Raw genomic sequence first — 22,355 nt, 5'->3', positions numbered from 1 at the left:
AAAATACAAAAGGATTTTCAGTGGCATGTGTGCTTTCATTAATGCAAGCATAGCTATTGGAGACAAGCCTTTGATCATCTGAACAATGAAAACCTAAAAATTTCAACATTAAAGAAAATATTGTGTGGCTAGAAGACAGTTCAAATCTTTTTTGATACTTTGATGTTATAATGAACAGTACCTTTAAATTTATATTTTCTGTGCCTCTTGGGCATTGTAGGAACTTCATGAAATATGGTTCATAAAATTCTTAGTGTTTCTCAGAGAAGCAACAGATAAATAGCAACAGTTACAATGTGAGGTATCATGATCTAATAGACACCTTATCACCTTTATAGTCATTGATGAAGCAAACATTCACTTGGTGATAACATAAATGAGAGATTTTATCGTGGAGTTTTCTCAATCTTGTTGCAATATCACCCAGATTGCCAAAACTTCCAGAGAACTGTGCAGTTAAGAAAGGCAAGAAGAATTGCCAACATTGTAGTATAAATGTAATTTTGCCAAATGATGAAAGTGCTCTGGAGTAAAACTGACTTTGCTTCAAGTTTTAGTTCTGATGTTTATTCAGAAGTGATCTTTAATCAAACAACTTGATCAGTGACTTATTTCTGAGTACCAGGTTAATTCACTGTAAAATATGGCTACTTCATAGGGTTATTTTGGGAATAAAATTTAAAAACATATAAAAATATTCACCATACATATTAACAAGTATTAAACATTCTTCCCTTTCTTCTATTATTACCATTAATCATTAAAAGCCAACAGTTATATGAGTTCACACTGATATTACAAATATAAAGTATGCTTACCAGAGGGGAAGGGGCAGGGGGTTGAAGGAGGTAGCAGAGTGTAAGGGGGGATAGTGATGGAAAGAGAGTTGATTTAGTGTAGTGAACACACAATACAATAAGTGATGTATTATAGAATTGTACACAGTATATATATATATATATATATATATATATATATATATATATACTGCAGAATCAATAGTCATGCAATTTTCACATGTAAAGGAGGAACAGTTGAAAGGGGGCAGGGGAGATGGATGAAAAATGAGCTCTGTAATAAATCTGACAAGTCCAGTGAACAAAAGTAACCTCACAGGGTGATCTGATCATAAGTTCCTAATGGGGCAGGTCATGGTGGGTAGTCATTCCCAGGGCCTATTACTTCTTTGGTAGAGTTTACATTTGCCTTAAGCAAGACCTGTCCAATTGTTCTTATGCATCTAGGTTAACACACCTTTGTGGGTTTTTTAATTGAATGTATTGGAATGACATTGGTTAATATTTTGTACTTGACTCTTTTTTAATGTCAGTTTTAAACACCACTGGCTATTAAAAACGAAGTCATAGGCATCACTTGCTGGTGGAATGGCTTTAGAGAATGCCAACTTAACCTCACTTTCTTTTATATGTAAAATGGAAATAATAATGCCTATGATCTAAATTTTGACACAAAGTGAATGAGACAATGTAGGTATCTCAACTAGGTGAATGGAATAAAGAATTAGCCTATACCCAGCTGGTGTGCTCAGTTGTTGAGGGTCAAACTATGAACCAGGAAGTTACAGTTCAATTCCAATCAGGGCATATGCTTGGGTTGTGGGCTTGATCTCCAGTAGGGGGCATACAGGAGGCAGCTGATCAATGTTTCTCATCATTTATATTTCTATCTATCCCTCTCCCTTCCTCTGTGAAATCAATAAAAATATATTAAAAACAAGAATTAGCCCATCTCAGGTTAGAATTCCTTTAGCCCTTGTTAGTTGTATTTACTTGGGAAAGTTACTTCAGGTTACTGAGGTTATGATTTCTTATCTGTATGGTAGGCAAAATAATCTATACCTGAAAAGGCTGGGCTAGTTTCATTTTTTGCCAAGTATCTGTTGGAAGAGTTATTGGCTCCTAATGGAGTATCTTGCATATATTAATTGCTCAGTTAAGTTTAGTTTCTTTTCTTCTTTTCCCGTCCTCAGCTTTTCCTTCCTTTAATCAATATTCTCTATTATGTCAATATATATTTGGGTCCAAATATAAACACAGATATTTAGTCACTTTAATTTTACAACCCTGGTGTCAACATGTTGACTCTAGTCATTAAAGAATCTTGACATTGCCTAAGGATTCATTGCTGTTTTTTGGTCCCTTCCCCCCCTCCCCCCCTGCCCCCACCAGGTCTGTGGTTCCTTTCTCATCCTTTTCTGTTTACAATTTAAGGAGGCAAGAAAAGAAGTCTCATTAACCAACTACTCATCCTTCTTCAGTAACCTTACCCTTGGAGGATATCCTTTATCCTTCCAGTATGTTTTTTCCCCTCAAGACAGACTCAGAGCAGTCCATCTGATTTAACTTAGGGATTCAGATACTTTAAAATATTTTTCATTATGACACATGCCTATCTTTGCCTTCAGTAGTGGGTATCCTGATTTTTAGAAATTATAAAAGTAAAGTTGCATATTTAGAATGACCTTTTCAAAAGGGCACTGTTGAGAATTTAGCTAAACTACCCCATAATATTGCTGCCTCTACATCTATTTGGTGTTGCTGAGGGGCTTTATTGGGCTCCTGTAACAGACACTGGCCCCTCCATGGAATTCATGCCTTAAGTAACAGCCTGCAGAGTCACAAGAAAGAGTTAAGTTCCTGATATGACTTCCCCTGCCCCCCTGTTGATAAGGTCTCTCCTTCCTCCCTGATCCTTCCCATTGTGAGCTCCTTAAATAAATCCCTCATGAAGTTAATGGGCTTTTTCTCTTTGGGGTTGAATTGACCAATCTGGCATGACCAGAACCCCAAAGCTTTCTACTCACCCTCACTGGACCAAATGGTAATAAAGGCATATGCCCCAGGTCCTGCTGCTTACTCCCTGTCTGCCCTGAGTCTCATCACACCTTGTGTCCAGGAAGATATGCCTGAGCCTCCTCCAAGATCTGTGAGTAGTAAAATTCTGTTTCACGTTCCCTTGTCTTATGATCTTTCTTGAACATTGGCTCACCAAAGGACACCCAGAAATCTACGTAAAACATGTTAGTGGACCCAGCCTCCGGCTCAGTGGTTGAGCATCAACCTATGAACCATGGTTTGATTCATGGTGGGAGCACATGCCCAGGTTGCTGGCTGGATCCCCAGGAGGAGTTGTGTGGGAGGCAATCAATCAATGATTCTCTTCCATCATTGATGTTTCTATCTCTCCCTCTCCCTTCCTCTCTGAAATTAATACAAACATGTATTTTTAAAAAAACATGTTAATATAACAAAAATCACTATAACTTAATTAACAATCATTGGAAACCCTACAAAAAGAGAATGGCCGCCTTTGCATTTTGTTTAGTTTTTAATTACACCATTTCTTCTCTTAGAAATAAAGAATAATACTTTAAAAATTAAAGCAGATGGAATAACCTCATAGGTTCATTTAAAATCCTCCTTGAGATGATATCTTTGATTCTGCTGATTGCTTTGTATTTATTGACATTAAACACTTGGTTCTACTGCACAAGAAAAATTAGTTATATCTCTTATTAGCTTTCTCTAAAACATTTTTAAAATCCTGAAAATTATTAATGCAAATGCATAACTGGGCAACCAACTGAAGATTCTACCAAGAAGAAGAAGAAGAAGAAGAAGAAGAAGAAGAAGAAGAAGAAGAAGAAGAAGAAGAAGAAGAAGAAGAAGAAGAAGAAGAAGAAAGATTCTACTAACAAAAAATATCTCTGATGGGTAAAAACTCCAGCTCATTCCGCATGTTTAACTAAGATCGTGTTTAGGAAGGTGTTTGAGAGGCACTTTTTGCAAGTGTCTGTTCTCCCAACACCATTTATTGAATGAACTGTTTTTACCCCATTGTATATTCTTGCTTTTTTTTGTTAAATATTAATAGTCTATGTCCTCAAATTGCTTATTTTCTACTGCAAAATGAGAACCTTATATAAACAATCAATGTGCAAGATGGAATGTAATACAGATAAAATCCTATATAATAAAAGCCTTAAGGGCATAACAACTGCAAGGACCAGATGCTCAACCCAGGAGGAAGTGGAGGGGGCGCGCAGTGAGGCCTGGAGGCTCATGCTATGGCCCAGGGATGCCAGGAGCTGCAAGCCCAGAGCTTGCTTTCCAATAAAAAAAAAAAAAAGAAAATAAAAATAAAACAGCTGACACTGCTACCCTGGGAAGAATGGTTCCAGGAGTAAAAAGCCTCCCCCGACCCCACCTGGCCTGGCTGATACCCTGTGGCTTGCAGGGACTCACAAGTGATGTGCAGCTACTTCCAGCTACTGGCTTCCTACCCGCCCCTTCCTAGACTAGTGCACTTGGGGGCATGGCTTAGGCCTCCCTGACCAATAGCACCAAGTCAGCTCTGGCTTCCATCTTCTGGCTTCCTGCCCGCCCCTTTGCATACTATGTGCGCTTGGGGTGTGGCTTCGCCTCCCCACCCCCCAGCCAATAGCATCACAGCACAGCCAGAGAGTGGCAGGACACAGCCACCAGCGCTGGCTGGACATTGATTTGGCTGTGTAACTGACATCCATGTGCAGTTACACTGCATGTTTATACAGTGGGGCCTTGACTTACGAGTTTAATTCGTTCTGTGACGAAGCTCATAACTCAAATTACTCATATGTCAAATCACTGTGACGTTGGCTGCGCCAACTAGCGGTGGGGTATCTCAAGCTGGCTCGTAACCCGAATTTTTTTGAGCTTGCAACTCAAAGCAAAAAATCGGCGGAGATACAGCTCGTATCTCAAAAAACCTCGTTAGTCAGGACACTCGTAAGTCAAGGCCCCACTGTATTTGTAGGGAAGCAGGGCTGCCTGCTCCTGCCTTCCGCTTCACTGTCTAGGCTAAGAAAGGCGCGCTGATCTCCATGTTTCTCCTCCCGTCTGGAATCAAAACCTCTTGGGGTAGAATGATTCCAGCAATGACTCAACACACGCTTGGTGTCACTGTCACAGATGTTCTCAGTCATTACAGCCCATTCCTTGGCCGGCCCGCAGTGCCCTGCTCCACACACTGCCACTCCTCACCTGTCACCCCCTGAGGACCACCTTATGTTATCCTATCTGAAATGTGAACAAGATCTCAAATGCCCCCTGTCAAAAGCTCCCTTGCCCTACCTTTCTTCCTCTAAAAACCTTGCATTTTAAAAATATATATTTCATTGATTTTGGAGAGGGAAATAGAGATAGAAACATCAATGATGATAGAGAATCATTGATTGGCTGCCTCCTGCACATTCCAAACTGGGGATCGAAACCTTCCCTGGCCCCTCCCCCATCCTTCCCCCAGCCAGCAGGCCCCTGGTGGCAGTGCAACACTGAAGGAAGGAGTGGGGGTGGTGGGGAACCGTGGGGTGGTGGGGTGCGGAGGGCAGCATCAGCATCTGGTGTCTGTTCCTTCTGCACCTGGCCCGGCCACCATCACCTCCTCTCCTGACCCTGCTGGGCCCTTTGGGCCCTGATCAGCCTGGTCCTGATCGGCTCTGATTACCTGCTACACCTAGGGACCCCACCTGTGCACAAATTTCGTGCACCCGGCCTCTAGTATATGTATAAACCAAGCATGATGGGGACCCAAAGGAGAAAGCCATTATGTGTTTTGTAGGGAAAGATGGGATTGAGGGGGGGGGGGGAGTTGTCAAATAATTTTGACCAGATTAAGCTTTGAATTTGCACATCCATGTATAGCCAATATCTTTATAATAAATACTAGAGGCCTAGCGCATGAAATTCATGCACGGGTAGGGTCCCTAGGCCTGGCCGGCGATCAGGGCGGGTTGGGGCCTTCGGGCTGCTGGCTGGGGCCTTCCTTCATTCCGCACTGCCCCCTGGTGGTTAGCACATGTCATAGCGAGTGGTTGAACTCCCAGTCAGTTGAACTCCCAAGGGGACAATTAGCCTTTTATTATCTAGGACTAGCATGCTTATTGGGCTATTTTCATTTACCAAACTAATAAACATTATTCTTGTGGTTTCTATTACTATTTCTGGTAAGAAATCACAATTAAATTCACATTTTTGCATGCTTCCAATTAAAGTGTCAAAGGAGGGTAAACATGGAAATTTATAAAAGCAATTTATATCTAATTGTTCTAAGGACCTTAGGGAACTATCTACCATCCCTACATTATCTGGAAGAATGCCTACGTCTTAAAAAATACCACAGTAGCACAATGAAAGATGTCTCGTATGAAGCCGATCTGATGGAGTATAGCCCAGAATGACAATGGTAGGTGGTGGTCTCAGTATAATTACATCAGGGCATGAATTGCCTAGAAAATTTTGTTAACCAAGCTGCTGCCAACAACTCATTAGGGCCATCAAATGTCATAAAACGAATATTGGATATAATAAGCAAACTAGGGTTTCTTAAATCTGACAAAAATGTTTTAATATGACAAACCTGGCATAATTTTCTCCTTCCAGCTCTAGGATTTATTTTCTGACGATATATATATATATATATAATTTTTCCCCCTGTTGAATAAGCTCCTTTTGGTCAAGGATTTGCAAACAAGTGTAAGGGCAAGAAACTGATGAGTGTTCACAGTACTAAACATAAGCCACTGTTGCTTTCTATTTTCTTTAAACATTGTGAAAAATCTGTTCGCTGCCTATAGCAGTCAGAAACATTGTAAAACACATTTACATTGAATAGTGAGCCTTAATCTCTATATGAAAATTAAAATGCTCAATGTCTTTAATTCTTGATATGCTATTAAACAATATGAGGCACATTTACAAATTGCAGGAAAGTGGGATGAAGCAGATACATACTTCGCTTTCTCCATGTGCCTCCAATATTATCATTTAAGCAAAACTGCTTTCAAAGTAATTTAAACATGCCCCAAACTGATAGTCTAATACGTGGTTAAGCCTTTGGGGATTTCTCTCAGTGCCTCCAAAAGCGTGGGGTGGGGATAAGGCATCTAGAGATCATTTTCCTAAGGGACCTTGTCTGACTTGCATTGGGCAGGAAGTAGAATGAACCAACAAAGATACCTAAGAATATGCATGGTCTCTACTCCTGTTTGGGACTTTGACCATAGAAGATATTGAGACCTTGAACATGAAAATTGCAGAGCAACTTTCTTAGAATGAACAAACCAGGACATTAACAAGCATATAATTCAATACTGTACATTTAATATCTATTATATTATAACTAGAGGCCCAGCACATGAAATTCATGTCTGGGTACGGTCCTTAGGCCTGGCCTGTGATCAGGGCCATCTTCCCTGGCTGCCTGCAGCCAGCCCCACCCCCTGCCACCACCCACCCGCAGTCCCCCATTTGCCATCTGCCATCCGGTGATCAGTGCCTGAGGGCCAGGGGGAAGGGACTGAGAGGTAGGCTGTTTCTGCCCACTCGCCAGCCCCGTCCCCACCACTGGTTGCCCTCTGTGTGTGGGATGACCAATGGGGCATGGGGCGGGGGCCTTGGCCTGGTGCCTCCCGCGTCCCCCGCCACCTACCCCCGGTTCCCCATTCACCATCAGGTGATCAGAGCCTGCCAGCCGGGGGGGAAAGGGACCTAAAGGTGGTCAGTGCTCCTCATAGAGACTGGTCCAGTGACCTTTTCACAGCGGTCACCTAAGACCATCCTGCATATCAGATATTTACATTACGATTCATTACAGTTATGAAGTAGCAATAAAAATAATTTTATGGTTGGGTCACAACATGAAGAACAGTATTTAAAGGGCCAGAAGGTTGAGAACCACTGCAATAGAAGGAAAACAGATTGACTTGGTGGACCTATATTCCTATTTTGACTTATTTTCATTTGCTATAGCCTGATTTCTTTTCAATCATGAATGGTTTCAATAGATACTTTGCATTTTATTACCTAGATTAAAGCCTAACTTTGAGCCTACTCAATATAATTGTTGTCATTTTCTGTTTCTCAAATCCAGACACAATAAATCTATGATTGGGCCAAAATTATAGAGTCAAAATTTCATTACACTTTTTATAATTTTAAAAAAATCCACTTTCTTATCATGTGAATGCTAAGAATCTCCCTTTCTCTAACACAGTGGTTCTCAACGTTGGCTGCACATTAGAATCACTTGGGAATCTTTTTAAAATCCTGATTTTTGGGCCTCATTCTCCAGAAATTGTTTCTTTGTTATGGGGTGGGGCCACAACGGCAGCAACAGGCAAGCAAGCTACCAAGGACAGGAGTGTAAGAGTGAGCACCTCTTGCCAACCCAGAACCTCTTGGGTGGGGCCACAACATTAGTAACAAAGAAAAAGAATTTCCGGAGGATGAGGCCCAGAAATCAGGATTTTAAAAAGATTCCTAGGTGATTCTAATGTGCAGCCAAGGTTGAGAACCACTGCTCTAATGCAATCTCTCTATACTAGTACTTCTAGGTTTATTTGCTTTATGGGAAAAATACTATAAAATCACATTCTTTGGGATTTTGTTTACTTGTTTCTTTTTGTTTTTAATATTTTAACAGGTTATGTCATGTGGTCGTGTAAATAAGCAGCCTGCTGAGTGTGTGGTTATCCTCCTTACATCAGACAACTCAAGTTCACATACTCCTAAGAGTCTGGTTATACTTCCTGATTTATATCCAAAGAACATCTGCTTTTTAAAATGTTAAAGTACAATGTTTAGATAGTAGATAGTATATATAAATAGACATGTCATGATGGCATGAACTAGGGTTGTTAAAATGCTTATGATCCTGTTTTCATGTTGAAAACTATTAAAACTATTTTAAGTTAATCTTACATTTTCAGAATTGCATTCAGGGGCATTCAGATTTTCTTCCTTTGTTGTAACAACTTGAGAGTTCTCACTGCTTCCAGGAGTGCTTTGTTCAGGCTTCAGAAAGAAAGAGAGAACATGAAAAGAGACACAGAGAGAAGAGGTTCAACAAATAGATTCATAGGACATGGTAAAATATAATACAATGGCAGTAGCACATTCAAAGAAAAATAACAACATGGGACTTTGTATATAATTAGAGACTTTAAAATTTCAACTTTAAAACTTAACCTAAAAATGAAATAAAATAATTTCTACTATTTTGTATTAATGATGTTAATTAGGATAACTTTAAGAATCCTAGCTCCTCAATAAATCCTATATAATAAAGAGCTAATATGCTAATGGTCATGACACTCTCATGCCATAACTACCATTCAGCAGGAGGCATGTGCATGGTGGGGTGGAGCTGCTGTGTTGCTCTGGAGACAGGGCAGAAGTGGGGAGGCACCCAGAGGAGGTGGGACCAGCCCGAGGCAACTTGCAGGGACCAAGGGTGGGGCTTGAAGCAGCCAGAGAAGGCCAGAGTGGTTGGGGGCGGGGCCAGCACACTGGAGCTCTGGGTGGAGAGGTTAGGGTGTCAAGGCAGGGTGGTGGGGGGAGGGGACGGTTGGCGGGGTGTGTGCGGGTGGGCGGGGCTGAATGATTTCACATGCCGTGTTACTAGTAAATAAATAAATAAACAAATAAATAAATGAATGGAATCATGTACTTTCTTTTCACGTTAACTTCCAGTATATCTCAGAAATAGTAAGTACACATCTTATTTTCTCAGGAAGAAAGAAAATGTCTTGTAATATCCCATGTAATTTGCATAGAGGACTATATTGACTCCTTTGCTTTACTAACTAATTAATTGTTGCTTTATTCCTCTGGATATCCAAAATATTATTCTAAAATTCATCTTTTTAGGAACACCAAATTAAAAAGTAAGGTAAAATGAAAAGGCTGTTTTCCAGTTCTGGCCAGAGAAGGGTTATACCATAACTAATATATATATAAATATTCCTATTGGCTTGTGTAATATTATCTACTCAAATGAGTGTTTCTTGGTTAGAGCTGATTTGAATATACTGCTTTCCCCATTAATCTATGAGGGTGCTATTGGAAGACAGACAAAAACTCAGTGAGTGCTAACTTGTTTGGATCTGAATCTTTGATCTCAATGGATCACAGGGGATCTGGAAAAGAGGATTCTAACCATTAGGGACCTCGGAAGACATAGACTAGGATGTGGTCTGGTCAGAGTACTTAAACCCATTAAGGTTTTCTCTGTGCTACACTCTAGACAGCACTGGCCTGTTTTTCTACAGGCAGTTATATTCCTTAGCAGGGGGGCATTCTTACAAAAAATAATAATTTTCTAAAAATAAACACCAAAGATACTTAATAAAATGAGTAGAATATTAAATGTAAAAAAAATAATGAAGCTAGTATATTAGAGAGACAATGGAAAACAGTTCCTATATTAATTCACCCAAATGCTGGGCTTTATGTATAATAATAAATAAATAAAGCAAATAAAATTCCTCTTTCCTTTTACTTAAATAAGTTTAATTTAGTTGTATGAGATACAGAAGGCATCCTGCCTTACTCCCTCTTTCTCTCTTATTCTTCCTTGTTTAATACCTCTAGCTTCTGATCTCTCCCCTGAGCCTTCTCTAGGAATAAGAAAATAATTAACCAGGGAAATAAAATGTCTTCAGATAAGCCAGTTCTCTGTGTTACATGCCCCTGATAAATATAAAGATGAGAAAGGTGTGATTTTTGTTTTCATAGAACTTACATAATTCAATTGTTATTCACATAAATAGCTATAAGATAAAGTAGATTAATTAAAAGGGCACAAGCAGAATTGGAAATATTTCAAAAGGCCAAATGTCAAATCCATTTGTGTTAATGAGAAAAGGCATGATGGAAAGGGTAATCTTTAAAATGGGCCTCTGGATGATTAAGGCAAGAGTGAGGAGGGAGCATTCAAGGTGATGGAAACACTGCAAGAAATTATATTTAGGAAGAAAGGTCAGTTGTTGACCTATTGGTTTAGAGGGCAGCAGTAGAGTAGATCTGAGAAAAATGCTACAAAGTAGGGAGGAGAATCCCAATATGAAGCTACAAAGTTTGTAATGATAGCTTTTTTCTATTTTAAAATTATTCCAAAAGAAATATTCATCTTTTAAAAAATGAGGATAATAATATTTCTCCCTTTTAGAGTTTTGTGAGGAGCATTTAATTTTATATGAGTGTAGTAAAACTCAGTAAATGTCAGTTAGTATTGATATCATTGCTATTCGTTTTATTTATAAAACCGTCCATGACAAATAAGCATCAGTTTCCTAATAAAAAGAACTAATATAATTTTAGAGTAGTTAAATGTTATAAATGGTTATAGTAGGTGGCCTTATGTGTATGAGCATATAAATATGACAAAGAAGTCACACTACCTATACAGGTTTAAAATACCAGTTTAATCTCAAAGCACTAACAAATACCTAAAATTGAAAAGAAACAAACTAGGAAATCAGGCATAGTCTTATTAAATGTATTTTCCCAACATTTTAAAGTTGAAAATGAAAACATCTAATCTATTTTGTACTAATAAAATTTAAGCATATAGAGAAGCTAGAGGAGGTCCATTTTTAATGTGGCTCAAGAACAAGCTTAAGGAGGCCAAGGTTATGCTTCTGGCTGTCTCAGGAGTGGTGCAATGCAATCTGGGACCTTACTGGGTCATTGCCAGGACTTTAGCAGCATCATCAGGAGGGATGAGGTGGAAGTGAGCACTGATGTTTCAGGGATATAAAAACCCCTTCCCTGTTCTAAAGAATGGGCTCTCCATGGGGGAAGAGGGAAGGATAAAGTATACAATTCTGACGGGTGTGGCAAGTTTAGACATGGTTGGGCAATTGCATGGGGAGGTTGAAAAGAAGGAGTTTACTTCCATCAGATGAAACTATCATTATTCAGGCCAGGGACTCATGGAGATATAGGGAATAGGAGGATATTATCTTTTCCTAAGTAAGAGAGATGGGAAAATATCAATCAGGATTTCTTAAGTGCTCAGCAAAAACAGATTGGCATTCACGGAAGGATCTTGATCATAATATTAGTAGCAAATTGAATTCCTAATCGATGAAAATAAGGTGCATGTAGTTTTGCAAATGGTCAAATTTATAGGAACAAGTTCAGAAATGCTGCCTCTTGTGTCTTTACATAAGCTACCCATATGTTTGCTACCCATATTCTTTGATAGCAAGAAAGCACAGGTGGTAGGGAGGGTTCTCCAATATATGACTCAACTCTGTCAGGAATGCTTCCCAAATGGATTAATGTGCCATGGTGAATTTAGTCACAGAGAATAAGCAGTGGCGAAATGAAAGGTTCTAGGTGGTATTAATCTCATAGTGCATTTTATCATTTGCAAATATAAATTTGCTTCAAAATATATAAATTTACTAGCCTTCTTTTAAATTTGTTTTTAATTTATTGAATTTCATTGGAGAGAAAAAAAAAGAGGCCAATTGGCTAACCAAGATATTAAAGAAGATTTACCTGTAGAAAATGGAGAAACCAAAAACTAGGTGAGTCCAGCCTCTGATGTAGCAGGCCAGAAAGATGCCAAGTCTGATTAATATCATAGACCTTGTCTTATCAATGGTCCTTATCTCCCCTCTACAATCCAGAGGAATTGTTTTATCAAATAAGTTACTTTCATAGCTCTAGTAAATTATTTTTTTTTAAAAAAAAGAGTAAAAGTATGTGTTGGTTGTTTATTTTGGTACCCCTAGAAAATGGTGGGCTATTGAATATGTAATGTTTTAACTTGGGTGTCAGCTTAATATTCCATAGATGGGTAAGTAGCTTTTATATCCTATAACACACAACATACTACTAGTACATGGGAATTTTGGAGTCACAGTTTAAGTCATTTAATTGTCTTAAACTTTTAAAATTATCTCTAGTCTCATGCTGTATTTTTTAAAATATGTTTTTTTTATTAATTTTAAAGAGAGAAAGGAAGGAGAGGGAAGGAGAGAAATATCAACTGCTGCCTCCTGCATGCCCCCTACAGGGGATCAAGCCCACAACCCAAGCACTGGGAATGGATCTGGTGACCTCTTGGTGCATGAGCCTGCGCTCAAACACCTGAGCCACACCAGTCAGAGCTCATGCTGTTTTATGGTAGAATTATTTTGTTTGACTTTTTTTTTTTAGTGTAGATCCTGAATGTAGTATTTCCTTAATCTATAAATTGTCCATATCCCCTTTATTCCAAAGATAGGAAATCACAGAAATAAGCAGCAAGAAATAGGCTCCAGATGTTTGCACAAATGTGTAACTGCATAGGTGGGTCTCAGGTTTTCCAGGACCCACCCTGAGATATCAGCATCACAAGTGGTTCTGGTATCTGTAACATTCTTTTTAACAGTGAGAGAGCCTAAGGCAAATGATAAGAGAGCCAGCACTTTCAAATAAATATATACTGTCAGAAAGGAAATCCTTTTTCCACTCTTTCAGGTTGTCAGGATTTATTTAAATGCACAGCCTGCAAATTGCAGATTCTGACAATTGAAACCAAAAGCCTGTGCTGCATATGATGTAGTGTGATGGGCACTTTGTCAGTAGGTCTCAAAAACCTCTGGGGAAGCTTTTAAAAAACATTAATGATTGGAGCCCAACCACAAAGAATTTGATTTAATAGGTCTGGGTTTAGTCCCAAGTGTCAGGATTTTTTTTTTTTTTTAAACAAGTATCCCAAGTGAGTCTAATGTGCAGGCAGTGTTGAGAACTGTCTTAATAAAAACAAAAATGTATCCACTTTTGAAAGAATGATAGTTATACACTAGGAAAAAATATTTCCCATTTTAACTTTTGGTATACATTGGAATATAATACAAGATACTTTCTTTTAACTAACTATAACATAATAATTATTTTAGAATGTTAATTTAGAAAAATAATTGTTATAAATAACGATAATTACTATTACTTTACAATCAGATCATCCTGCCTAAGATTCAGCTGGCTTTCTACTAAAGATAGCCTTCACCACGTGACTATGCAGAGTTACAAATTGGTTTCTATCCTCCATTTACATTATTTTGATGTTTTACTTAGATCCACACCGATGACCACATAGTACTTTACTTGATTTTACTTTGTATTATTATTATTGTTTTTTAAAATCATTATTGTTGAAAGTATTACATAGGTCCTTCTTTTTCTGCCATTAATCTCTTCCAGCCTCCTCTCACCCCCCAGGCACTCACTACCCCATTGTCTGTGTCCACGAGTTATGCTTATCTGCATACAAGTTCATTGGTTTTACTTTCCAAAGCACAAATAAAGTGTACCTTGCTTTTTGTCCTTGCATCTAGAATCTTGACATCAATGGGACTGGGTGGAATTGACATCTGAGTTGGATTTGACCTGATTAGACTCAAAGGGGGTGGTTGATCACGAAAAACAGATGACAGGCAGAGTTGCACAGTCTGTTTCAGTGCTTTCAGTTGTGAATCCTACCAAAAAAAAAAAAAGAGATCACAATTTTTACATGATAAACAGAACCACATGATACCCTGTTTCATGCATACTCAGTCTGTTTGTTTTTAGGAGTAAATGTATTTTATGATATATTTTGAACACTGAAATTCAGAGACATAACTTCTTCTTTTTCCTTGAACTGGCATGATTTCAATCATGATAGTTTGCTGAATCTATTTGTTGAAGAAAATATACTCTGGGGCACACTGAAGTAGAAAATGCTCTTACAAACCTGCCTTCTTTCTAGTAGGAGCAGCCACCTTTATTACAAATCCTTCCCCTGGCAATGTAGGCCTCTGTGTTTCTCAGATTAGCCTGTATTAGCAACTCAATTTCATCACATATTGGGAAAAATAAATTTGTTTCCAATAAAACCTTTATTTCCTTTGGGCCTTGTTCAGAAGTAGAAGTTAATTTTCTTTGACTATAAATAATATTAATACTTTCTGATATTAGCATAGGATATCACAATCCTCCAAGCACTTTCAACTTTCACATGCAGGAAATAATTTTATGCTTTCAAACATCTGTGAAACTGGCACTACGAATTATGATTTTACTGTGAAGAAAAGAAAGTTCGAAGTTTTCAGACGGGGTTATTTTCGGTTTATATCACCAGGCAGACTGAACTTACATAGACCATCATCTCTGCCTCGCATTGAATCCTCAGGACCCACTTCTGAAAATATGTTTTTACGTACTAATAAGTTAAAAAATAATAATATAAAGCTGAGTACAAACGACAGAGAGATCGTCAGGGGCCAAAATGAAGAGAGACATCCAACTGTTAGCAAATCTCACGGTAACTCAAGGGTACTTTGGGGTGTGGATACAGACCCTAATAACACAATGTCACAGAAACATCAATCTCAAGACATGAGATATGGCCTTTAGGCAAAGAGAGGTGAAGGGAGAGATTAGGTACTGAGGCCGAGACTCCAGGAAAAGCTGGCACGCATGGAGATGAGCTTTTCAGTGCCTTCATAGATCAGTGAAGCAGCACAGTTTGTTTTCTTCACCTGTCAAAGCCAAATATGCCCAACAAAACTATTGCCTTTCATAAACTATGCCAGAAACGCTTTCACAGAGCATCCTCCCCTACTGGTATTTCTTGTCTCCCATAAAGCCTTCATGGTCAATTTCTTAAAAGCAGTGGCTATGATTTCTATCCTTCCCAATGCCTACCTCTGTGCTTTCTACTAATATGTGATTTATGATAATATTTATCTTTAAGTTGTGAGTGCGAATTGCTAGAATAGCAGCTTAGGACATCTCTCTCTTTGGTCACAGCAAGAAATTTTGAAAAAGAAGCAATAAGAGCAACATCTGGAAATATATAAGACATGGAACAGACATGCATTTTCTTCTCATTACTCTTGCTCTATGAATTTGTCTCAGACAAAATGAGAATCTGATGAGAACTAGGATGGAGAAGCATTAAGTGGACAGGAGGGGGCTAAGCTGAACAATGACCTTGTACTCAAAGTGGCCCCTTTTAATTGCTTGTCTGAGTCTCTAGATTGTTGCCCTTACCCTACCCCATTGATTTCTCTAATTGATCCTGTTGTTTCCTTTATATAACTGATCACCAATTCTCATTTTTAATTTATACACACACATATATATATATATATATATATATATATATATATATATATACATATATATATATATATACATGTATAAGTTGCCTATTTTGTTCAGAACTGTTGTGGCACATAACACAATCCCTGATATATAAAAGGGACTCAACAAAAAGTTTTTATTTTCAATAAATGACTTAAAAACGTAGGTGAAAACATTCTTTCCATGTCTCAGAGAAGAAAACTAACAAGTTATATCAATAAAAAGAAATGAAGTGGTAGTTCAGTTTTCTTCTCCTATTATTTCTTGTTATAATCCTGACTGACCCTTCCTTTCTCTCACTACAGAACAGGAGATCAAGGTAATGGGTGTTGTGTCAGGAGTGAGCTATCCCGGGTGACACTGAACCATTTAAATATGTTCTCTGTGTTGCATCTTTTTGTGGGACAATAGAAACAAAGCTAATGTGACAGGGTCAGGCAAGCCTTGGCTAGAACTCAAAGCTAAGTGGCTTTGAAATATAGAGATTTAATGTTTAAATCATGCAGAAAGTAACGGTGGTTACAGTATTCACTGTGTTCATATCTTGGCTCCTCTAAAGCCACTCTACATCTCAGCTTTGGATTTATAACAGGCTTAAGGTATATGTTTTCATAATAGACAAATTCCAGAGTGGTGGCTGAAATTAGGTGCTAAAAATAAATAACAAACAGCATTTGGTTAATATTGTCAAACATCGATTTTCAATAAACATTGTTTAGGCAAGACACATTTTTCCAATATATAAAACAACAACCAGGGATGCATCGTACATGAACATTTGTAATTGTCCCAACTTTGATACAATCATCTTGTTTGTTCCACAGCTCTCCTGACATTGTCAGGATCATCGCAGATAACAGAAACATCACACAGACGTAACCTCCAACTCCTCAGCTTTCACAGCCACAGTAGTAAACTATCTTTTATGTTTCAACCTATCCTTAATCTCTTAGTTTTATATTTTATCTCATTTTTGAACCCTAAGCCTGTAACTTTGCCCCCTACCTTAGCTTCTGGCTCCAGTGCTTGAGTACATTATAGATTTTTTTTTTTTTTTTCCTGCCAAAGACAGCAGATTGCTGTGAGCAACCCTGCCCTAATCTGGTCATCTTCTGAAAAACACACACAAAACAAAACCTAGTTTTCCACTTCATCTAGTTAATAGAGCCTGTTACCACAGACACTCCTCAGGTTTGGCCTGACCCAGTTCCATCAGCAGGACCCAGACAATGATTTTATATCACATGATTACATTTTCATTCCTGCTGCCAGCCATGGTCGGTTTTGAAATTGCAGGCTACTGTTCACTTTGAAGTTCACTGAAACAAGATGTCACCTAAGAAATATGATGCAAACTATGTAATGTATGCCTTGTCCTAGATCTTACAGCCTATTCCCTCTGAAGGTCAGTCTTGTTTTTGCCCTGCCTTATTCCCATACCAAACCATTTTTTTCCAGACTCTAGTAAAATGCAGACTCCTTAATAAGGACCTGCTTATAACAATGTCCTTTATTTATAGCTCATCAAACATCCCAAGCTCATTTGCATCTTACAGCCTTTATATTTGCTGCTTCCTCTGCTTGCAGAACCTTTTTTTCAAGCAGCTATGCAGGAAATTCCAATTAAAATTCATATCTCAGTTTATATATTATCTTCTTTGAAACATAGTCCCTGATCACCCTCTCAAGGAACACTCCTTTTAGAATCTCTATCACTGTTTTTAAATTATGTCCTATGTAGCCCTTGTTACCACTGCAAATGATCTTATTGTTTATGTGTTTATTATTTATCTACTTCTATTAGAATGTAATTTCTTTGAGTGTCAGTACCTTTTTGGCAGCATCACCAGTTTCTAACTTAAATATTTGTTACATGAATAAATAAAGCAAACCTTCCAGAGGATATAAGTGGCTGCCGTTTTGCATGAGAAAATCTATATATATAAAAGGCTAAGTGACCATCTGATCATCTGACTGGCCGGTACATATGACACACACTGACCACCAGGGGGTAGACGCTCAACACAGGAGCTGCCGATCTGCAGTGACTTGGCTGCTGTGGTTCTCCGGTGATGCACCCGGGAACCAGAAAGTAGAGAGACCAATTTGGAAAGACCATGAGGGGCTGTGAATCCAAAGACTTTTCTTTAATGTTATTTCTGCTGTGAAATCAACTGTGTGAATTCTGAAAGGTCCTTTAATGTTTTAGGCTCTCTGCTCAAAGTCTCTCCAGGTCTCTAGTATGTAGGATATATAGCGTGTTTATTAATTTATGAAGTTAAATCTTCATTTATCTACTCAATCAATAAGTTCTTACCGTGCTCCTGTTATGTGCCAGAAATACTGTGGCAAAAAGATTTTTTGTTTTCTTTCTAGTTAGCCCCAGGAGTTTATGTAGGTCGCCTAACTTGTGTCATCTGTAATATGGATGTAATTATGCATGCTTCCCTAAGAGAAATTTTGTGATGGTTACATGTAATAGAAACTTTTCTTTCCATATGAAAGTTTGAGAGATAGATTTCCAAACCATAAAGTTGTTTTTACATTCTAGTTGCTGAGGCTAAATGTAATTCATAAGGTATTGCCAAATAAATAATTGATTGTTGGAGAAACCAAGGTTGGCTCTTAGATTTTGTGGTTATTATTGTTTATGTTGTGATAGTAAACTGAGACTTCTTTCATTAAATATGTTATGAGAACCAAGTTGAAGTATGAAATGTTGTTTTCATAATATTTATAGGGCGGTGAAGGTTATTTGAAGACCAGATGTAATATTCTTAGGAGCAGACACCTGAAGAGAATAAGAAAGCCTCACATAACGATATAAAGATGATGGAGAGAGGGGAAGAGCAATGCCATTAAACTGAAGTTTTTATTCATTTTGAAAGGAACTACCATTTCTACCCGACTTTATAACTACAGTTTATGAGCCTCACACATACCTTGCATTAAATTTGTTGAAATTAACCTCCAGTAATATGAAATGCTTTTATAGTTCACTATAGCAAAAGGTGTGACCAAATGCTGAAGGTTAAAGAGAGAAATCGCTATCACAGAGAGGTAGTCTCTGTGATCTCATTCACTAATAATAATAATTAATATGCTTACTGAGTCTTTTCCAGGTGCCAAGAATTCTTCTTAGTATGTTGCTTTTTTGAGACATATAATTTTCTCGTCACCCTTATAAAGTAAGTTTCATTATTATTTCATGTTACAGCGAAGCATAAAGAGTTCGGGGATGCATAGCCAATATTGCTCAGTGGATAGAATGTCCATCTGTGGAATGAAGGGTCCAGGGTTTGATTCTGGTGAAGGGCATGTGCCTTAGTTGCAGGCTCAATTCCTGGTCCTGGTTGGGGGTGTACAGGAGGTACCCAATTGATGTGTCTCTCTCACATTCATGTTTCTCTCTCTGTGTCTCTCCCTCCCACTCTCTCTAAAAATGAATGGAAAAATATCCTCAGGTGAGGATTAACAACAACAACAAAAATAGTTTTGGGGATTCAAACACAGCATTCAATTGAAAAATTATGACTTGCTCATAGATGGACACTGGAGACCTTTACTTAAACTCTGCAATATTAAGTCTCTCATCCTGAATCAGGAGTGTGGCATGGTGTGGGGCAGGCACATAGTTATGGTGGAGGTGGTGGGAGGGTGGTGGATTAGAAATGGGAGGAGAAAAGCATAGAATGAGTAAGAGGAGGGAGGAGAAAACTCTGCATTAACTCCAAGTTCTATAACTCAGGCTAAATTACGATTTTCTCATGAAGTATTATATGGCCACACCAGTCCATCCAACCCACATGTACTTAAAATACACATATTCATTCTCATTCTTGGTGCCCTTATGACCTCATGGCTCTGCATACAATTATTTTCTAATTGTTCATGGCCAACAAAATAGTGAGAGATGTGGAACCCAAGACCATATATTATAAATGCTTTCTATTTTCCATAGCACATAGCACATGGTAGTCACACAGAGGCATTTCAAACATATTTAGCATTGACTGGCTAAGTGGATGATCTGAAATCAAATCAGGAAAGAGCTTTAATGTAATAAAAATCATTCTGACAGAGTTGTTAAAAATCTCGGAGGAAGTTGAGCTGTGCAGAACCATGGGAATTCAATGTGTTTTTCAGACTTAAGGCACATTGCAGAGATCATGGCAGGGATAACAGAGAAATACTTTTTTTAAAAAAAGATTGTCTAGTTGAACTTGAGGATTATACATTCCTTTGACTTTCTGATACTAGCAATACTATAGCAATTTCCCTTTTTAAAAAAGTAATATTATGTAGCATGAGTTGGATATGGTCAGAGATTAGCATAAATTGGTATGAGCTTATTTTTTCATAAATAAAAAAATCTCATAAATCTGCAATCTTGGTAAGATGAATTATATTTGATCTAGTCTATAAAATAGGTAGGCTTCTATAAAACCATTAAATATTATATTATTTTTGGATAAACTAATATAACATATGACAATCACAAAGGAGAGACGTTGTTAAAATATCTAGTTATTCATTCAAAAGGTACATTTGTCCAAAAGATCTAAACCATAATAAGAAGAAATCATTAGAATTCAACAAATGTCCTTACATATTCCTGTACTATGATACTTTCTAGATATCTGGTTTAAAAAGTTAGCTATGTTAGCTTTGAAGAAATTTTGGTCATAAGTAAGTGAAGAAAATGCCTATGTGAGACCCAAGGTCCTGGGAGGTAAAATTTTAGCCTGGTTCTTTATAGCTACTGCATAACAAGAAGGTTATACCAGAAGAGCTTTAAAATGAATTAGACTCAAATGTTCCACCTCCTTTATTCCGTATCAAAACACTCATGGTTCAAATTGGTGATTAGGAGATAATCTCCTTTCTTTAAAAAATTGCTAAACATATGCAGTATATTATTGCAAAATTAATTAATGAGTGCAATCACTTTACTTGCTTATTTTTCTAAATAAAATCGTTGCTAAGCTGCAATCACAAAAGCAGAGAGCTCTTCATAGCAGACAGAATAATTTCTAAAAGAAAACTTATTTTAGAAATTACAGGAGTAATTCAATAAAGAGAATTGCACAGACAAATGTAACAAATATCAGGTAAATACCAATCTGAATTAAATATTAAAAGGGATCATTTTGATTATACAAATATATGTTTGTTATATATAATTAATATATTATTTAATAAAATGTATTATACATGAAAATGTTACTAAACACAAACGCATGCATTACATACATTTAACATATATAAACTATATAAACAATGTATCTAATGTATATATGCTATATAATACACGTTAATATATACAAACATAGTGAACTAAAGGAAAAAGATATTTACTTTCCTCAATCTTGTAAAGCTAATTTAAAAATGAGAAAAGGGAGTGAAATTTTACCAAATACTATAACTATTAAACAGCAGAAAAGTAATTCTGAATAACATAAGCAATTTCTTCATATTATATTTGTCTTTCCATGTACCAATTCTCTATTGCCCATGAATGACTCACATAAAGACTATTGAAAGGCAAAGGCAGCCATGGAATGGGAGTTGTGGTTTATCCTGAGCATATATAATTGTAACACAATGAGAGATTGATATAAAATAAATCGATGAGGTAAAAAGAGATAAAGAAAATCATTTGTAAATAGTGATGATGGTAGCATAACTGTGAACCTCAGAAGTGTGACTTTTATGGTATGCAAAATAAATTTCAATGAATCTGTACACTGCTGGGGGCGGGGGGTCCCTCGGCCTGGCCTGTGCCCTCTCTCAATCCAGGACCCCTTGGGAGATGTCGGATAGAAGGTTTTGGCCTGATCCCCACAGGGCCGATCCCCGCAGGCCCAATCCAGACAGGAGGGAGCCTGATCCTATGCGTTGAGTGTCTGTTCCCTGGTGGTCAGTGTGCATTGTAGTGACCGGTTGACCAGTCATTCGGTCATTCAGTTGCTTAGGCTTTTACATATATAGCTATATAGATAAAGCTGTTATAAAGATAGACTGTCACCCACTATTGCATTTTCTGTATATAAACTGACTTCATGGTTAAGTCAGTTTATGTAAAGACCTCCAGAACTCTGATTTAAGATTTCAAGAATGAAAAACATCAATGACTACTCCCATTGGCTTTATAGCTCATTAATTCAGAGTTAATACATGTCATCTCTATTGGTGCTTGAAAGCATGTTTATTTATGGTGTTATGGAACAAATATACCAATAAGGAGGAAAATAAAGCCATGAACTCACAGAGCCTGAACCTTGAGTCAATTTACTGTAGCAGCAAAAACAAGAAAAAAATTGAGTTCCAATAGGAATACCCAGTGTTCGTAAATTCTATAACCACCTGACATGAACAGCACCTGAAATT

The 22,355-nt window shown here is 37.7% G+C and overlaps 1 protein-coding gene across 3 annotated transcripts in view; it reads right to left on the bottom strand.

Moving 5' to 3' along the window:
- Window positions 1–22,355, bottom strand: part of LUZP2 (leucine zipper protein 2) — a 314,709-nt gene that overhangs the window by 7,821 nt on the left and 284,533 nt on the right. For 2 of the 3 annotated variants that reach the window (XM_059709156.1, XM_059709158.1), the window contains exons 9-10: window positions 14,150–14,314; window positions 8,760–8,852 (exon numbers count right to left, since the gene is read on the bottom strand). In XM_059709156.1, coding sequence (XP_059565139.1) covers window positions 8,760–8,852; window positions 14,150–14,314 — 258 coding nt within the window. The remainder of the gene's footprint in view (window positions 1–8,759; window positions 8,853–14,149; window positions 14,315–22,355) is intronic. The other variant, XM_059709157.1, reaches the window with a different exon arrangement.

Source organism: Myotis daubentonii, chromosome 9, assembly GCF_963259705.1.
Source record: "Myotis daubentonii chromosome 9, mMyoDau2.1, whole genome shotgun sequence".
Taxonomy (NCBI): domain Eukaryota; kingdom Metazoa; phylum Chordata; class Mammalia; order Chiroptera; family Vespertilionidae; genus Myotis; species Myotis daubentonii.
Note: the sequence above shows the minus strand (reverse complement) of the source record. Positions and strands in the feature narration are given on the sequence as shown.